The 18861-nt window shown below is 46.3% G+C and overlaps 1 protein-coding gene across 4 annotated transcripts in view; it reads left to right on the top strand.

Annotated features, from left to right (window-relative positions):
- Positions 1-18861, top strand: part of GRB10 (growth factor receptor bound protein 10) — an 807319-nt gene that overhangs the window by 396197 nt on the left and 392261 nt on the right. For all 4 annotated transcript variants that reach the window (XR_013610607.1, XM_078688120.1, XM_078688119.1 and 1 more), the window contains one exon: positions 12119-12332. Coding sequence is in view for 3 of the 4 variants with exons in the window: in XM_078688120.1 (XP_078544246.1) it covers positions 12119-12332 (214 nt within the window). In the remaining variant the exon portion in view is untranslated. The remainder of the gene's footprint in view (positions 1-12118; positions 12333-18861) is intronic.

Raw genomic sequence — 18861 nt, 5'->3', positions numbered from 1 at the left:
AGTGTAAAAGGAAAAAGGTAACCCTGTTGTTCCTGCTTACATTTCACATGCTTTACCTAATCTTGCATTCCCTATGAGTGTTTGCTTTTTCAAGGATGTTGTTAATTTTTTTAGGCAGCATATTGCTCTTGTCTAGTGCGTAATTTGAATTGAGTCACATCCAGGTGTTTATAGCGGGTCAGTGCAGTGCAAGTTTCTCTCAGTGGGGCAGTATGGTGTTCATTGGAGAGGATGTGGCACTATGGTAAGAGCTGCTGAATTTGGAACTGGGGAGCCAGGTTCAGCCGTCACGACCAGTCCATCAGACTACTCCCCCATGGGGGAGCACATTCCAATGCTAGACCTTAGAAGGCCCTGCAAGATCTTAAAAGCTCTGATGTCTTAGCACCACCTGGTGGACCCTAGCAATGGCAAGTGTGGGGTAACCTTGAAGGCCTGTCCACCACAATTCATTCTGAAGTTCACCTCCAGTCTGGCAGGCAGGCCTATGAAGCAGCACACCATAGAGTGACAGTGACTCTGCCACTGAGGTCCCAGGACCCTTGAGCAGGGAGGCTCCAGTGCAGTGCGACTGCACCGGGTGCTGACTTCAGGTAGGGGCGTTGTGTTTGCAAGTATAATATGGTTTAAAAGCACTCACTGACTCCCTCCTGGCCTCCAACAATTTTCGGCTACAATAACAATTTCACGATAACTCCAGTGTTGTATGTACTTAGTAGAGTGAGATGGTGTTATGTCTAGTGGAAGTTTTAACTCATGGAAAGGAAGCACAGACTGTTAATGTGCCTGCTGCTAAGAACATGTACCATACAGATCACAAAGTGTACATAATGTAAATAGGTCAGTAGGTTACAGCTTTTGTAAGAGAGACCCTATTGTAGGTTACTGCTTTTGTAAGAGAGACCCTATTGTAGGTTACTGCTTTTGTAAGAGAGACCCTATTGTAGGTTACAGCTTTTGTAAGAGAGACCCTATTGTAGGTTACTGCTTTTGTAAGAGAGACCCTATTGTTACTTGCAGTTAATAAGTTAAAATCCTAACATAGAACATTGAGGTATTAAGTGTCATGTAAGAGTTGCATGCAAACCACAAGGTATAAATGAGAGCGTTATGTTTTTTTTCACCAGTCTTTGATTATCTTAATGTTGCAAAATAGGGTTCATTTGGGTAGAAATCAATTCTGATTATTAAAGAGAACCCCCCAACCATGGTATTACGTTTTACATTCTGAGTTTGTATTTCTCCAGACCAATCACTATTAAACTATGCTGCCTACTAGTATGGTTGTCATGCGACTCCTACACCTTGTAGTCCTTGGTCTTCTGTAACATTTCCTATACAGTGATTTACTCACCTATGATTGATTGTCTCTGTGTAATATGTGTGATGTAAAGTGCTCGGACACCCTACACTGGTATTCGCTGTGCTGTAAATTTTATGATCCATTATTATTTTGATATTTTTACACATGCTAACAGTCTCTGCAGAGATGTTTCCTTGTTAGTACCAGTGGAACATACAACTGCAACAGTGAGAGATGACCAGTCAACCTCTGCAAAGGGCCCTCCACTTCACAAGAGCACAAGTCACATGTTTTAGTAACTTTTGATCCGTTTGAGCTCTAAACAATTTATTAGTTAAAAGCGTCAGATTATGCAGCAGATGATGTATTATGTGGTAAATATGGCGGAGCCGCAATTATGTGGAAAACATTTGCAAACTAGAATATTTTGCCAATCATGTTTGAACTGCTCTTGTGGAAAAAGGGAGAAGCTGATGACAGAAACTCTATAGCTGGGAGACAAATGGCTTGCGATTCCACCTTTAAGGATATTTGGTACATTCTGTGATTGGAAAGGTATCCAACTTTGTGAATGTATTTTAATGTCAATAACTAATATTAAACCTTAAATAAAATTGGTTAAATTAAATAACGTAATAAGCTGTAACCGGTTAGTGAAATGGGAAACACGTAAATTTGGATATTTAGCTCTTTCTGCCACACCTCTGACTCCGCCCACTGACCCAATCCATGGGTTATTCTCACCCTCTGATTGTCCGCCAACAGTTCCCCTACTTTTTCCCCCCACTTCGACCACTGGCTAGGACGCAGGATGGCGCACACAAAGAATATTTCCCACTTTATAAATTAGCATATTACATACTGTTCTTCAATATGGCGCCGTGGAGACCTCAACAACAATGGGCTTAGACAATGTCCAACCCATAACTAACCTGTGGCAATCACTGAATTACTTCCGCTGCTTACAGACTTTAAAGGTGTTAATCTAAACGTTTTGTGCCTGGCTTCCTTTGATCTTCAAAGATAAATTGTGCAATAGTGGCATCGTTTCACGTCACTTAAAAAACCCAAAACAACGTATTTATTCATTGAGGTAGAAAACGCCTTTGTTGAAGGCAGAGGAGGAGGTCGTAAATTTGTCTAAGTAAATAATGGTCCAATACACGGAGTCTGTTTTGTTATGTAATTATAGTAATGCAAAAGCAGTGTTCTCAAACACATAAAATGCTTTTTCAAACTTACCAAGGTGATCCCGTTCCTGGCTACTATTTACTCACGGGTGCCGGGTGGTTATCTAGGTTTAAATAGTGCTTAACACTATCAATGCTACAGCAATTCTTGCTGGGTGCTGGACTACTTTATTTCCCATTGTTCATGACGAGCTCAGCTTGACGCAGAAGGGGTGCATTGGAGAGGGAGACCGTCCAAAATCCCATCCAATCTTATGGCGTGCTCAAACCTTAATAAAACACAAAGTACATCAAGAAGCATGCAGCCAATTGAAGGACACTGGCTGCTGACCAAAAACTGTACTTGGTCTAAACTCCTGGTAACTGCCGAATGTCAGAAAGCAGAAACAGGAAGTGAAACCAGATGACATGACCCTGATGCTGCTGACCAATGAGAAGCAAGAAAACTGGAGACCCCACCAGCAAACCAATGGTAATTGGTGAGCTCTAAGCACCTTTTTAATTAATTTTTTTTTTTATTACAAGAGATTTTGCACGCACAGCCCAAGCAGGGTGCAGATAAACCCCAAAAACGTAATTCTGTTGCCACTATTAAACCGTTCAGCAGCAAACATCTAGTACATATAACTGATTGGGAGGTCTTAGGCAAGATGGTGTCTCTGGCAGTCATGTAACTCTTTGAAGACTGTTCCTAAAGGTGAGTCAGTATTTTGAGAAAAGTAGGCAAAGCTTCAGCTGTCCTTTTTTAGGTCGAGCCTGTAGCAGCGCATGCCAAGACTTCTTGTAGGGGCTTCTGAAAGCTGACCACATGCTCGAGCATGTGCTTTTGTTTTCGTCGGCTGCAATTGGCTTTTGCGTGCGTCTTTTTGAAAAAGAAAGCACGCAATTGGTGAAAGGTGAGTGCATGTCACAGCTTCCTTTAGAAATGTAACCACACATGTCCTATTGGTGTCTGTTACGTGCAGCAGTGTCCTCTGGTCTTAATTATAAACATGTGTTTATAATTAGCGTGCATTTGCTTTGCTAACGCGCTCCCTCACCCCCGCTCCTCTGTGGTGCACGCGCACTACTGGTTTAGATTCTGTGCTCTTTTTAGAGTATGTGGCTGTTGCGCACGGTGTGAGTTGGGACAATATACTTGTGTTATTTTGTCAGCCCTCGTCATTTCTGTCAGGTGAGAATACACAACCACCCGCAGCAGGTTTTCTTGCATTTTAATGAACACCCAGGGTGCACCAATCATGTTCATATAAAATCTGGCCTCTAATGAGACTGCCAATAAGGGTGGCAATCGTGGAGGCATCTTTTTTTAAACGTTCTATGTAGCGCTAATACGTGCCCAACAGCTGCTTCTGTGCCCTATGAGATTAATCTCAGATATTCATTTCTTATTCCCTCTGGTTCGTTAACTCTGGTAGTCGCCGGGCAAGATCTGAATTCAGTGAAGAGCTGAGGGGTTGACATGGAACAGCAAGATGCCTGCAGAGCTCTCGCCATCCGCGGCTGTATGCAGCCTGGCAGTGCCTGATAACCCGCTCCAGCTCTGATGCAGAAGGAGAAGTTATCTTTCCTCTGCTGAAACACACTGGCTTTTTGCCGCCAGTCACCGGGCTCCTGCACCGGCACAGTAAATGCATTGGTGGTCGCGCCAGATCCCTCTGCTGCAGAAACGTGATAACAACTTCAATAAAGAAGGCCAGGTTAGTGTACTAGTCTCGTGTGGGCTGTACAAGGAGGGCCGCACTCCTGAGAGTAAGAACCTGTGATCTACATAAAGAACAGAACACAACCGAGCCAGCGCCCCATCATTTCAAAATGGTCTTCCTATTGCGGTGTGTGCAGAGCATCCTTGTTCTCAGCTTCACTCATGTGTGGCCACAAGGTTTTTGTTTTTTTATTCGGCAACTCTTACATGTCACTCCTGCGTTGTATTGTACTTTATACCGCAATATAGTCCCTTTTCTTTAGCCTGCTTTCAGCACAGGTAACCAACCGGTCTCCAAACCTTTCAGGAAGGCCGCACTCTTCGAAATGCCCATTCGGTCCTGTGAGAAGCACAGACCTGTGCCCTGCTTGCAGAGGGCGCCAAGGACTGACCCAGAGTAGCATAGGACCTGGCAGACAGGAGCCGAACTGGGTCCCTTCCATGCGTGTCGACAGGACAACGAGCCACTCCACACGACACCTGCCGTTTGTAAGCCTGCAGCATGCTGTATTCAGAGACAGGCAGTGCAGTGTTTAAAACAATACGTATGGAATTACCACAGGATGACCGGTGCTTTTGCCTAAAAAGGTAGGACTGGTTGATTGTGTGCAACGTGCCATGGGGAAACTTGGTGGCAAATACTGCAAGACAAACAAATCCGTGCTTTCTGCTCTCAGTTAAGCATATCCAAGATGTTGTGAATTAGCAACGTTGCAGCCAAATCACATACCATTTCATTGATTTCTGAAAGCAAACTGAAAAAACACGTAAAACCATCTGGAAACCAGGTCAATAGATCTGGTGCTGGCTACCAACTTATTTTGCTTGCTCAATATTTGTTTTGGCATGTTTTTGCAAAACTATAGCTGGGAAAGCTACCGGGCCCCAGGAATAAAATAATAAAGAAGGCTGAAACTATTTTTTGGTCACAAAAAACAAGCATTGCCATAGTTCTCTTGGCACTGAAGGAAGCTAATTTGTGTGTCTTTGCTGTTATTCTGGATGGGAAGAACGCAGTCACTCACAGTGAAGGTGTACAACAAGGGACCGCGACAACCAGACCGGAGGAGGCATCGCCATCATCCACAGAGACACCATCCGCATCACGACCAACACCGACGACACCCTCACCACCGCTGAACACCTGCACTTCCAGATCCACACCAACCCGAAGACCACCCTCAGAGGCACCCTGATCTACCGACCCCCGGGACCGCGCACACGATTCAGCGAGGACATCGCCGACTTCGTCAGCCCGCACGCTCTCCCCTCCGCCGACTACATCCTCCTGGGGGACCTCAACTTCCACCTGGAGAACAACAACGACCGCAACACCATCACCCTGCTCGACAACCTCGACAACCTCGGACTCAAGCAACTGGTGACCACCCCCACCCACCTCGCCGGACACACACTCGACGCCGTCTTCTCATCCAGCAAAGACGTCACCTTCAGCCACGCAACAGGACTCCACTGGACGGACCACAGCTGCGTCCACTTCACCTTCAGAAGAACGACGATCCACCACCGCCAGCAACAGGTGGCTCGAAGAAGCTGGAACAAGATCACAGCCGACCAGCTCACCGCCTCCCTGAGCCAGCACCCTCCCGCCAACTCAGCGAACCCCAGCCAGGCCGCCGACAACCTCACGAAGTGGATCAGCAACTGCGCGGACGAACTCGCCCCTCTAAGGACCCCGCCCAGCAGATCCTGCAGCAGAAAAACACCATGGTTCACCGACGAACTCAAGAGCTCCAAGAAGAACTGTCGAGCCCTCGAGAAAGCCTGGAGAAGGGAACCAACGACGGACAACATGACCACCCTCAAGCTCGCCACCCGGAAACACCACCAACTGATCCGCGCCACCAAGAAAAATGAATACAAGGACCGGCTGGACAACAACGCACACAACTGCAAGGAACTCTTCAACATCGTGAAAGAGCTCTCCAACCCCAACGCCGGAAACAACGACATCACACCGTCGCAAGACCTCTGCAACTCCCTCGCGTCCTACTTCCACAACAAGATCACGGACATACACAACAGCTTCAACAACCAACCAACGCAAGCCACAACCGCAACGACGCCACCCACCACCACCCTCCGCACCTGGACTCCGATCAGCACCGAAGACACCATCCGCACCATGAACTCCATCCATTCAGGATCTCCGACTGACCCCTGCCCTCACCACGTCTTCAACAAGGCCGACGCTGTCCTCGCACCCCACCTGCGGGACATCATCAACACCTCCTTCGACTCCGCCACCTTCCCTGAGAGCTGGAAGCACGCCGAACTCAGCGCTCTCCTCAAGAAACCCACAGCAGACCCCACCGACCTCAAGAACTACCGTCCCATCTCGCTCCTCCCGTTCCCGGCCAAAGTCATCGAGAAGACCGTCAACAAACAGCTGGCCGCCTTCCTCGAGACGAATGGATCCCTCGACCCCTCACAGTCCGGCTTCCGAGCGAACCACAGCACCGAGACCGCCCTCATCGCCGCCACCGACGACCTTCGAACTCTGATGGACAACGGAGAAACAGCGGCCCTCATCCTCCTGGACCTCTCCGCGGCTTTCGACACTGTCTGCCACCGCACCCTAGTACAGCGCCTCAGCAACATCGGAATCCAGGAGAAGGCACTGGAATGGATCACCTCCTTCCTCGACGGAAGAACACAAAGAGTCCGCCTACCACCGTACAAGTCAGAGGCCACCAAAGTCATCTGCGGCGTACCCCAAGGATCCTCGCTGAGCCCAACCCTCTTCAACGTCTACATGAGCCCCCTCGCGGCCATCGCACGCCAACACAACCTGAACATCATCTCCTACGCCGACGACACCCAGCTGATCCTCTCCCTGACCAACGACCCCGCCACCGCCAGAGCCAACCTGCACGAAGGGATGAGAGACGTAGCCGAATGGATGACGACCAGCCGCCTGAAACTGAACTCAGACAAGACGGAGGTCCTCATCCTGGGCTCCACGCCCTCCGCCTGGGACGACTCCTGGTGGCCCCCCGCCCTGGGCACCGCACCCAAACCGACGGACCACGCACGCAACCTGGGCTTCATCCTGGACTCCTCCCTCTCCATGACCAGACAAGTCAACGCCGTCTCCTCGTCATGCTTCAACATCCTGCGCATGCTACGTAAGATCTTCCGGTGGATCCCCACCGAGACGAGGAAGACGGTCACCCAAGCCCTCGTCACCAGCCGACTGGACTACGGCAACGCCCTCTACGCCGGAACCACGGCCAAACTCCAGAAGAGACTCCAGCGGATCCAGAACGCCTCGGCGAGACTCATCCTCGACATCCCCCGACGCAGCCACATCTCCGGACACCTGAGAGATCTGCACTGGCTCCCGGTCAACAAGAGAATCACCTTCCGGCTCCTCACCCACGCGCACAAAGCCCTACACGACCAAGGCCCGAGCTACCTCAACAACCGGATCAACTTCTACACTCCCAAGCGCCTCCTCAGATCAACCAACCACGCCCTCGCCGCCGTCCCCCGCATCCGAAGAGCGACGACAGGAGGAAGATCCTTTTCCTACCTGGCCGCCAAGACCTGGAACTCACTTCCGACCAATCTGCGCCTGACCCAAGACCACCTCTCCTTCAGGAGGAAGCTCAAGACCTGGCTGTTCGAGCAGTAGCGGCACCCCCCCCCCTCCCAGCGCCTTGAGACCCTACGGGTGAGTAGTGCGCTCTACAAATGACCTGATTGATTGATTGATTGACAATGGCTCAAGTGGGCTGACTCCCTGTCCCTTATGAACTGTAGTGTGTGGAAGAACAAGGTCACAATAACAGCCACAATGGACGAAGAGGGCTGACTGAAAGCCCAAAGAGTTATATATAGTGTACATACAATTTTAGTAACATGTAAAAAGGTCTTGGATAATGCCAGACCAAAAAAGTGTGACCTATTAATTGGGCGCAAATATACATTTGAGAAAAATCAACTACGTCAAACTTGGAGTGGCTTATTATGGAAAATGACTAGTATGTTTGAGCAAAGAAAAGGTTTTATGCAGGTGTATCTGATTTGATGTTCTAATACAGTGCTTATGCCACTATGAAACTGCTTAAATGTGCTTGGAGACAACAGCAGAAAGCTAAACCAGCATTTGCAATGCAATAGGTCGCGCTTTTACGTGAGTTAAATCTATTGGCATTGTAAATGACAATGCCTTTTATTTGTTTTGTTTTTTAAAGCATAAAATAAAAGGCATTGTCATTTACAATGACAATAGCTTAAACTTGCGTAAATGCGCGACCTATTGCATTGCAAATGCTTGTTTAAGATTTTTATCATGACCCAGAATTGCAAGTTTGATCACCTGTGAGGGTTGCAACCTGTTTTTCCCTATTCAGAGAACTGTTAGTTCATTTCGTAGAAGGTGCGGCCTGTTCTAATTAAATGCATCACTTAAGCCAGGAAGGAAGCTCTAGGGCGAGGGCCAACTTACTACCAGAGAACCAGATGTCTGGCTGCACCCACAGCTAGATTTGTCTGAGATAGTCTGAGGAATGCCACTGAGATGTGTGATGAACAGGCTGTGCAAAATGATGCAAGCTGTTGGGAAGCATATAAATGTGAGTGAGATGATTGCAGTTGGCGGAACTCAGCCGAAAGTGCTGCAATGACAAAGATATCCTGGCTTCTCAAGGTGGTGGCAATAAATGCTAAGCATTTGCGTGCGCAATTTGGTCCTGAATTTGTCCACGCTTTCGAACTACTGTACATTCTCCCTTGTGAGAATTGTGTTAATTTTAATGTACGTGGAAGGAACCGGGAAGGCACAGACTGAGGCCTTTCCGTTTACAGTTCACATTGGTGGAGCAGTTTACTATGCCTTAAAATGAAATCATTAGGAAAGACAGCTAGTTTACTTTCACAAACACAGATGCCCTCCTGATTTATTAATTTCACCAATGTCATCCACGTGCTATTAAGTAAAGTAGAGGATTTTGTTTTGGGGAAGGATTGAACATGATACGGACTGAATTCAGTAGAGGTTCCAACTGTGTGACTTAGGGGCATTGATGCAGGCCTGTATTCTCGAAACCTTGAGCTCTAGATATGTCATATGGATGACTGAGACTTACCACGTTTGAAAGAATATTGACGGGCAAATTCATGGTCTAAACAAATTGGTGGATATCTTCCTGTCTTTTTGTATCAGAATGACCTGGTCTAAGATACTGATAGTCACCAAAGGCCTAGGGTGCAGAGTTTTGAATATGTGAACCCTGGATAGGAGAGCAAAAGTCTCTTAAGGCAACTATAGACGAAAAGCATTGCCTATGTGATGCTTGATAAGGTATAGAAATGGATTGGATGGCCTATTGTGAGGGTACCCAGTTTATTGCAGGGGATTGTGTGTTTGATGGGTTGCTGGGCTCTGGTAGAGCAGTTTCCGATTTGTATGTTTCAAATGGAAGGTTGAGTTGTATCGCTATGGGCTGAGGCACAAGAGTAGTTTGGGATACCCAGTTGTAACTTATTGCAACAGCACATGCAAGCCAAAACTGACAAGGACATCTGCGACACAGAGCAAATTAAAACTCTGTAGCGCTTGCTGGATTTTGGCATCTGTGGTTTGGGGGCTGTGCTTAGGGAAGGATGGCAAAATGTGTTTTAAACACATCTTTGCCATTTTGTCAAGCCGGGGGTGATAAGAAATTTTCCGCACTGGGTACCACTGACCTTGCTACGCCACTGCCATGAGATGAGACTGGGGTGATCCCAAGGTCCAGTGGAAACAACAAGGGGCACTTTGGCAGGGTGATATTTTTTTTCTGGGAAGTGTAGACAGCAGTTAGTATTTTCTCCTGCAGAGTAGCTGAGCAAACTCTTCCCCTGGGGATGATGCAGACATCATAGAAGCTCCCAAAGGTCTTCATGTAGGTGGGCCAATTCACTCCTTTCAGAGAGACTCTCCTCTTTTTTTTTTATATATATTCTTCTTTAGTTGCTTTTAAATCTAGGACAAAAGATGTATATATTATTCAAGGTGGTTAAGGTGCAGTTAGCAACGGCTCTACCCAGCATACAGGGCACCAAATGGGCTTGGCCAAATGCCTGGCAGGAACGCATCAGTTGGCTCTGGATATGGATTGCACTAAATTTTCAGCTAGACAAAGGTACAGTTATAATCGATCATTACTAGTGAAATTGTTCTTATTTACTTAATTTTTAGGTCTTGCCTCTTGGAGACATTTAGTAAGTGGCTTTTAAAAGTGCCACCAGAGGCTTTTGCTGGTCTACAGCTTGCGTTCACAAGCTCGTGCACAGCTGCCATCTGTGTTTTTTATTGCCGTAATTGGGCTCCTGCTTGCACTACCCCCTCCCTTTTCCCCCCTCCCGGTCAGTTTAATTTGTGTCTTCTATCACTATGAATGCTCCTGCTTCCACCAGGCACACACACAATCAGTCGTCAGTGCATGCTTTCACCAGGCACACACACCACCAGCCGTCAGTGCATACTTCCACCAGGCACACACACCACCAGCCGTCAGTGCACGCTTCCACCAGACGCACACACCACCAGCCGTTAGTGCACGCTTCCACCAGACGAACACACCACCAGCCGTCAGTGCACGCTTCCACCAGGCACACACACCACCAGCTGTCAGTGCACGCTTCCACCGGGCACACACACCACCAGCTGTCAGTGCACGCTTCCACCGGGCACACACACCACCAGCCGTCAGTGCACGCATCCACCGGGCACACACACCACCAGCCGTCAGTGCACGCATCCACCGGGCACACACACCACCAGCCGTCAGTGGATGCTTTCACCAGGCACACACACCACCAGCCGTCAGTGCACGCTTTCACCGGGCACACACACCACCAGCGCCTGTGCACGCTTTCACCAGGCACACACACCACCAGCGCCTGTGCACGCATGCACTGGGCACACACACCACCAGCCGTCAGTGCATGCTTTCACCCGGCACACACACACCACCAGCTGTCAGTGCACGCTTTCACCAGGCACACACACCACCAGCGCCTGTGCACGCTTTCACAAGGCACACACACCACCAGCCGTCAGTGGAGCAGACAGGCTCTTCTCAGAGTTTTTAGGGTAAATATGTGTTCGATGCCTGGGATGGAGTGGGTCGAGTTTCCTTAAGTATGCAGGTGCAGTGCATGAAATCATGTGTGAGTGAGTCATGCTGCCTGGGGCTCACTCACTCCACACTTGTAAATTGCGTCCACCAGGCTTTTTCTCATTTGCAAAGTTTGGCGCATGCGCACAGGTAGGCAGCCCCCACACCCCCGGGAATGACTGCTTCCTCCAACCAGAATGGAAACAACATTCAGAGCAATGAAAACCAGTTCACTTGATGCAAAGAACTGTTAACAAAAACCATGTCCAGCTATTGTAGATCTGGCAACTTAAACAAAACAGCAACAAAAAACAAACCAGCATTGGCGCAGCCAATAGGTCTCGCTTTTTGGACCCTAGAAGTATTTAGTTATGCAGCAGAATATCCTTGGTGCAACAACACCAACTGTTGCATGGCTAAACACTTACGAGACCTATTGGCTATGCCAATGCTTGTTTTCTTTGTGCTTTTGTTATGGTGCTTAAAGATTGTAGGGAATTTATTGCAATACGTCTTGATCATGTAATGAGTCTTGCTTTCTGCTTTTTCATTGATCACCTGACTAGGTTGGTCTCTATTTTGCACAGGTCAGTCCCTAACCTGGTTGTCCATAGAATATCTTGTCTGCCCAATTTCCTCATCTTGCTTTAGACTTAAAATGCTCGCTGTTGCCTATTTTCCCATCTAGCATTGACTGTTTAATGTACATTAGCAATTTAGCTATAAATGTGTTGAGCACAATATTTCAACGGGTACAAAGATTGATTCATTTTTTTGTAATCTTTTCTAGATGACGATGTGGACCTCGAAGCTCTAGTAAATGATATGAACGCCTCACTTGACAGTTTATATTCAGTCTGCAGCACACAGGCTGAAAACGTACCACTCCTGCAGAATGGCCAACATAATAGCCATTTGCCACCCTCAGGGACAAGTTCATTGCAACAGACTCCTCTGAAACAGAAGGTCCAGCAGTCACAACCTGTGCACATTTTAGCAGTCAGGTATGGCATGATCCAAACGTTCATGTAGATCTAATCCATTTTCATAAAGGTACAGACATTTGTTTCTTTCACTGAAATTAATCTATTGTTTACTATTACTGTATTTGTTACCAAGTAATGCTCACCTCTGATGTTGAGAATAAATGGCCTAGCATGAATGATTTTGCTTTGGTCTGTCAAACCAGTGCATGTCAATTACCTCTCAATATTATAAGGCCCTATCAATAGCCTGTTTGAAGTTTGCAAGCTAGTCTTCAATAACATTTTCCTTATCCCTAGAATAGCCACAATAACCATTTACAAGTTTGAAAGTGATGTATGGTACTGTAGTAGAGTACAGAACATAGGCCATCAGATGGTCTCCTACCATGGTATTTAGTTTCTAATGTTACTAGCTAGGATATGCACGTATGGGTGGTGGTACATAATGGCATAAGCCTACAGATTGGCTTGCAGTAGTACTGATCCAGGTAAACTGGAAATGTCCTTTGGACAGCCAGGGCACATGTTAAAGGTATCTAAATGAGTGAGTATTTCAGTCACTTGTGCTGTATAAATAGTAGAGATCTACGAACATGGCGTATATAGGCAACATGCAATTGGTGGATAATAGATAATTGGTTCAGTGACTGCACATTGGCTCCCGTTCATTGTATGTGTACTTATTTGGTCTCTCCGGAAGGATCGTTTGTATTCTGAAGAGAAACATTGACCACTATCTGCTCAAATGGAATGCACCTTTGTATCTTTTGTAAGTAGTTTGTGCATTGCACAACTATCAATGTCTCATTTTGTCTGCCCACAAGCCTGTACCTGTTCCTAGTGCTGAGGGGTTAGGTTGAATAAACTCTGTCTTCACCCTCCGCTTCTTAAATGCGACCCATTATCTGGTTTCTTTAGTAACACAATACATTCAGTAGTATATCTATTTTCTAGTAATCCACATTTTTAAAGCTTCACCTACATTTCTATGCAGTGAGAGGAACTAGAGTTTGCAAGGCCTTTATTTAGGTTTTGATTTAGGAGCACTCCTTTGTGTTGCCATATGTACCAGGTGCTCTTCTACTTTGCCTGGGTAGGGCCTTCTTAAACAGTTGTACTCACTCTGAAATAGTGGCTGTTTTCAGTATGTTTTTAGCTTTAACGTAAGGTGCAACACGAATATATAGGACGAGAACATGCAGAGACCATAAAGGACTTCATTTTAGAATGGAGGCCAACAGACTGTACTGATTCATGTATGCTCAAGACTAGCATAGAACCGCAGATTCCAGTGCATCTCAAGTCTTTAAGCTATTAGCTCATGGGAAAAATTGTTATCGGATAAGGGAAGGTGTAGATGAATGAAGAATGTTAAACTGATTTCTAAAGAACTGAATAATCACAACATGCATCATTGAAATTTTATATTTAAAAACAAAATTCAACGTTTCGCCAGATATTGGATACCGCAAAATAAAGAGGGGAATAAACAAGTTAAGAAAGAGGGGAATAAACTAGTTGTTAATACAAACAGAACACCAAAGAGAACACTTAAGAATGCTAAAATATTAAAGGCATTATCTATAGCAGTTTGTCTACCATCCAGTAGCCTAATAACTCTTTCTGGTGAGGTTTATATTTTCTAAATGTGTACATGCGTATTGCCATCTAGTTACATTTTCAATTGTTTAATTCTTACTTCGATTCACTGAAATCATTTGATTAACCATCAGTTGTTTTTTTAAATATAGGTATTGCGCATTACAAATATTGGTTTCCATTTCAACATCAGTAGGTGGATATTTGGAAGCCCCTGATTAAAACTCTTTAGAATAAAAATGCTTTGTAACACTAATACATTAGGATCAGTCTCCTTCCTAATAAATTATTAACTCATAGTCTTAACATCTAAATAAGGTATTCATGGTTCACCACACTAACATTGATGATAAATTTGATTCTAAGATTCATGGAATTTACTTTTCTATGAACAAACTCTAATTCTGTGCACGTGCAATTCAGTATTCTAAATAGGTTATCATTAAATCATGTCCTAATCGTAGATCGTCTGAGGAACAAACTTTTGAAAAACGTATCTGGTATTTGCATATGCTAATGTAATCCATTTTCAGTAACTGGTTTGAAAGAGTTTCCTGTCAAATCGAAGTGAAGAATGTAATCCATTAAATTAACCATAAACTCTGAATGCTAATCCCTCAACAGGTAAGCATAGGAAACAACACACTATTCTGTCTGACGTGATTGCTGGAAGAGATAGTGGGAGACTCTATAGCCTGGTGATTGGTAACAACACTTCTACAAAAAAACGGGGAGGTCTTGGTCTTTAAAGGCACACACACACAGGCAGAGAGTGCCTTTTGAGCAGGGAACGACCACACACCACTACTTGTTCCGCATCCTGGGTAGCTCCAGAATATCTCCATGTACCTGGTGCTCCGAAATACACCCACATTTTGGTCTTCCGCTCTCCAGGAATCTTGCACTGCAGGCTGTCAAAGTGCAGCGTGTCCACTCACATTAGAGGAACATGTTGATACAGCATTTAGGAGGAGACCTTTATGTAGAGGCTGTTGAAATTTATCCTTGTAGAATCCTGTTTTTGGTCCATGGATTCAAATTACCAGGCATCTCAAAATGAAAGCCGAGGGCTGTATTTTTTTGGAAGTAATGAAAGATTAATGGTATTTGCTTATGAGCCGAGAGACATTTTTAGTACATTTTATTATTTTGATGGTTTACTGAAACATAAAGGAAGCAAACCTTGATTTCTTTGCATAGCGCCATCTTTTGCTTTGTAAAATCATAGCATCAATGAACATCCTAGTAGATCCATTAGTTTTAAATATATGAACAATGATTCTCCAGTATTAGGGGTGTCTTTCATAGATTCACATGCCTGAATCATTCCCCGTCGTCGGAGTGGGAGTCCCACGGTATATAAAAAAGCAATAATATGCTATAAATACATAGTAAATACCAATAAAAAACAAACCAGGAAGTAAAGTAGCCAAGCTACAGAAGAAAAAACTTCCACATTAGTGACTATCCCTGTCATTTTGTGTAGCCCAAACTGCAGCCAATCAGGCGACAGCACCCACCAGAAGGTTCCCCCCAGAGGCTCAGGCTGTCAGATTTTTTACCGCACGTCGTGTGCAGGGAGTCTCCCTGAGCTCTGCTCAGTTTCTTCATTTATATTATATATATCTATTACATTTTGTGATATTTTCTCACATGAAGTCTATTTGTTGACCCTGTGTCACTGGTGGAAAGCTGAGACCGTTTCCATGGATCATTTTGTCTGGCTGTTGCTGACATGGTAGGATAGAAGGGGATGTTCTTGTGATTTGGCTACCCCCCTTCTGATGTGGGAGGATTTTCAATGTTTATATGGCGCCTTTCTGTGCAGTGATGTTTTTGGCTTTACTTCACCAGCTGAGGTTGCTTCTAAGGTAAGGGTCTTTGACCTGCTACGAGTCTGCCTCCCACATCTACGCCCACGAGATTTACTCTCAGGCGTTTAGACTCGTTCTGTGCATTTTTCTTCTGAGGAGGTGCCAGCTTGTTGACTAGACGCTCTTGGTATTCTACGACGGCAATCTCTGCCGTCACTGGTGATCTACGGTGTCACAGGGCTACAGGATCCTGTTGACAGAGCCCTCAAATGCACTGGTTGTAAGTCGCAGGATGCTGCGCAGCCGACAAAGAGCTTCGTTGACCAACAGCTTTTTCACAAAATGCACTTTTGCCTCGTCAATGCTGAGCCTCGACGACGAGTTTTGCCGCGTCGACGACGAGCAACGTCGACTGTGATGGTGGCATCGTCGACGGGAACCTTTCGTCCACGACGAGGGGGCTGCGTCGACGACGAGCCTCGTCGACGACGAGGGAGCTCCGTCGACGGCGAGCCGCGTTGACGGCGAGCCTCGTCGACGCTGAAGAGCAATCGTCGACGGTGGAGAGCCTCGTCGACGGAGGGGTGCCTCGTCGACGGTGAAGGACCTCGTCGACGGTGAGATGCCTCGTCGACGGTGGGGAACATCGTCGACGATGCAGGGTGTCCCTGGTCGACGCTGAAGAGCAATCGTCGACGGTGGGGAGCCCCGTCGACGGTGAGGGGCCTCGTCGACGGAGGGGTGCCTCGTCGACGGAGGAGTGCCCCGTCGACGGTGAGGAGCCCCGTCGACGGTGAGGAGCCTCGTCGACGGAGGGGTGCCTCGTCGACGGTGAGGAGCCTCGTCGACGGAGGGGTGCCTCGTCGATGGTGAGATGAGGTGCCTCGTCGACGGAGCAGTGTGTCCCTCGTCGACGCTGAAGAGCAGTCATAGACGGTGAAGAGTCTCGTCGGCGTTTGTGAGCCTATTCAGCTGACATAGTCAACTGAAAGCTTGGGCGACGGTTGGCTCAATAGCAGTGGGCCACTGACAGTGGCCCTTATGACATGTGATCCATCGGCACTTGGCCATTGGCAGTGGACCTGGCATCTCTAGGCTATCAACAGTGGGCCTATAAACAGTGCAGTTGGGGCCATTAACAGTGGGCACATCGGCAGTGGCCACGCAGGCTTTAGGTCCGTACACAGTTGGCCCATTGACGACAGTTCTCTTAATCACTAGCAGGCTCGTTGACGACTTTCAAAGTTGACAAACTACTTGATTCATCAATCATCCTCAGTGATGGTGAGTTTTATTGTGGAATGTTGGCCAAGTTAAGGATCAGTTTTCGTTGCCAACAAGAAGTACGTCTACGGAGGACTTGTAGACTGACAGCGTCAGCAGTCACCTCCACAGTAGTTTAAGTCTGCAACAGTTTTCCTATGCGGACACTGAGGGTCACGTTTTCTTGTTGACCTCTCTGATGCTGGACCCAGTCCATGGTCAGGTTAGTCGACGCTTGGTCCAGTTGGGCTTATTACAGTGTTACTTTACCCTACTTATTAGTCGTAGCCTCCTTTCAGCAAGTTACGGGATCTTGCATGATTCTTTATTCTTCTATCCTCCGGCGGATGTTGACGGATTTAACCTCCTCATGTAAGGAACGGTGACGCGCTTTCGTCAAGCCCTTGTCACCAGGATAGAGGCGGACGGTTTCTTTCTCTTTCAATATTGTATTGACAGTGATTTTGAGCTCTGCTTAAGCCAAAAGATCGACGCTGGTGACTCTCGGGCAATCTTTTAGCTCTCTGGACAGGATCAATTTTAGCATAGGGGCACAGAATGTGCGTATCCTTGAATACCCCTACACTGGCATTTCTAGAATTTTTTAACAAAAAGGATGGACAAAAGATAATCATCAACAAAACACCGTGCAGTGTACATTACATCTCCAAGTTTTGCAGTATTGTGTTGCGGAGTTAAGGTTGGAGGAACCCTTAGTTCCTCGCCCACAAGTCCATACTGAGATAATGGCCGTACCTTTTTATAGTTGTTACTTCTGGGCCATCATATTGACCAGACAATACCGCGCCTTCGATTCTCCACAGTACGGGGATCAACTCTTTCGGGGTGCCCGAGGACAGTTTTCGCATTTAATCCAAGAAGTTCCACCCAGTACCTGATATGCAACTGTATGATTCGACTCTAAATCGTATACAGGACGTCATTTTTCCAGGACACTACGACTTACTTTAAAGCCCATCATGACTCCATTCCAAGTGGGATAAGGGTGGCATATCTCTAAGATTTCATTTGGTCACCACTGCTATTTATCTATGGAAAATTCTAATTGTGATGTCAAAAGAGCATGCTCTAGAATTTGGCAATTTCCTGTATGCTACGCCTTCATAGTGACCGCATTCAACTCATCTGCGCGAGTCATTTACAAATTGACTTATGGATACATCAGGGACCGTCGGAGTGGTTCTGAATCTAATAAGGAGTTAGGTTTTTTCCTCTCAGATCCTCTTCAACTAGCTGGTCAGATATGTAGCGCCGGATTTTTGTCATCTCTGCACAAACATTTTTCAAAGGTTGTACATCCAGAAAGTTTTTCAAATGTTACTGCCAGGGTCCTAACATGTGCACTCGACCTCCAGAGTGTCAAGGTTTAGGTAACAATGCTTCCACAGCACGGAACGTGGTTGATCTATACTCTAAGTTATATCACAGGCCTATCTTGTCAGGACTCTCGGTCCACTCCACGTGATTCTTATGTAGATTCTGGCAGCCTATCTGTGTCTGCAATACATACGCATTCATCATTTCTGAGACAGGTTTATTTACAGAGGATCACTCTTCTTAATAAGCAATCCAGTACACCCAGACTTTGTAGTCACTGTTTCAATGCCTGGTTTTTATCGATATACCATGTCCAGTCCCAATTATTCCTAGTTACGACACAGGATTTTCTAGGAACAACAGTCCATGCTAATTCAGCAAGGGTGTTTGTCTCTTACGAATGAGAAGCCTGCAGCTCTTTCTTGCTGTTTCTTTTGAGTACATTAGTCTATTTCATTACATTCTCCAAATTTCAGCGGGCCATGACCTCCACCTGCTTCCTGTGAGTGTCCTTCTGCACAGGATAACGCTGC

Source organism: Lissotriton helveticus, chromosome 4_1 (genome assembly GCF_964261635.1).
Source record: "Lissotriton helveticus chromosome 4_1, aLisHel1.1, whole genome shotgun sequence".
NCBI classification, from domain to species: domain Eukaryota; kingdom Metazoa; phylum Chordata; class Amphibia; order Caudata; family Salamandridae; genus Lissotriton; species Lissotriton helveticus.
This window is presented reverse-complemented; position numbering and strand designations above follow the sequence as displayed.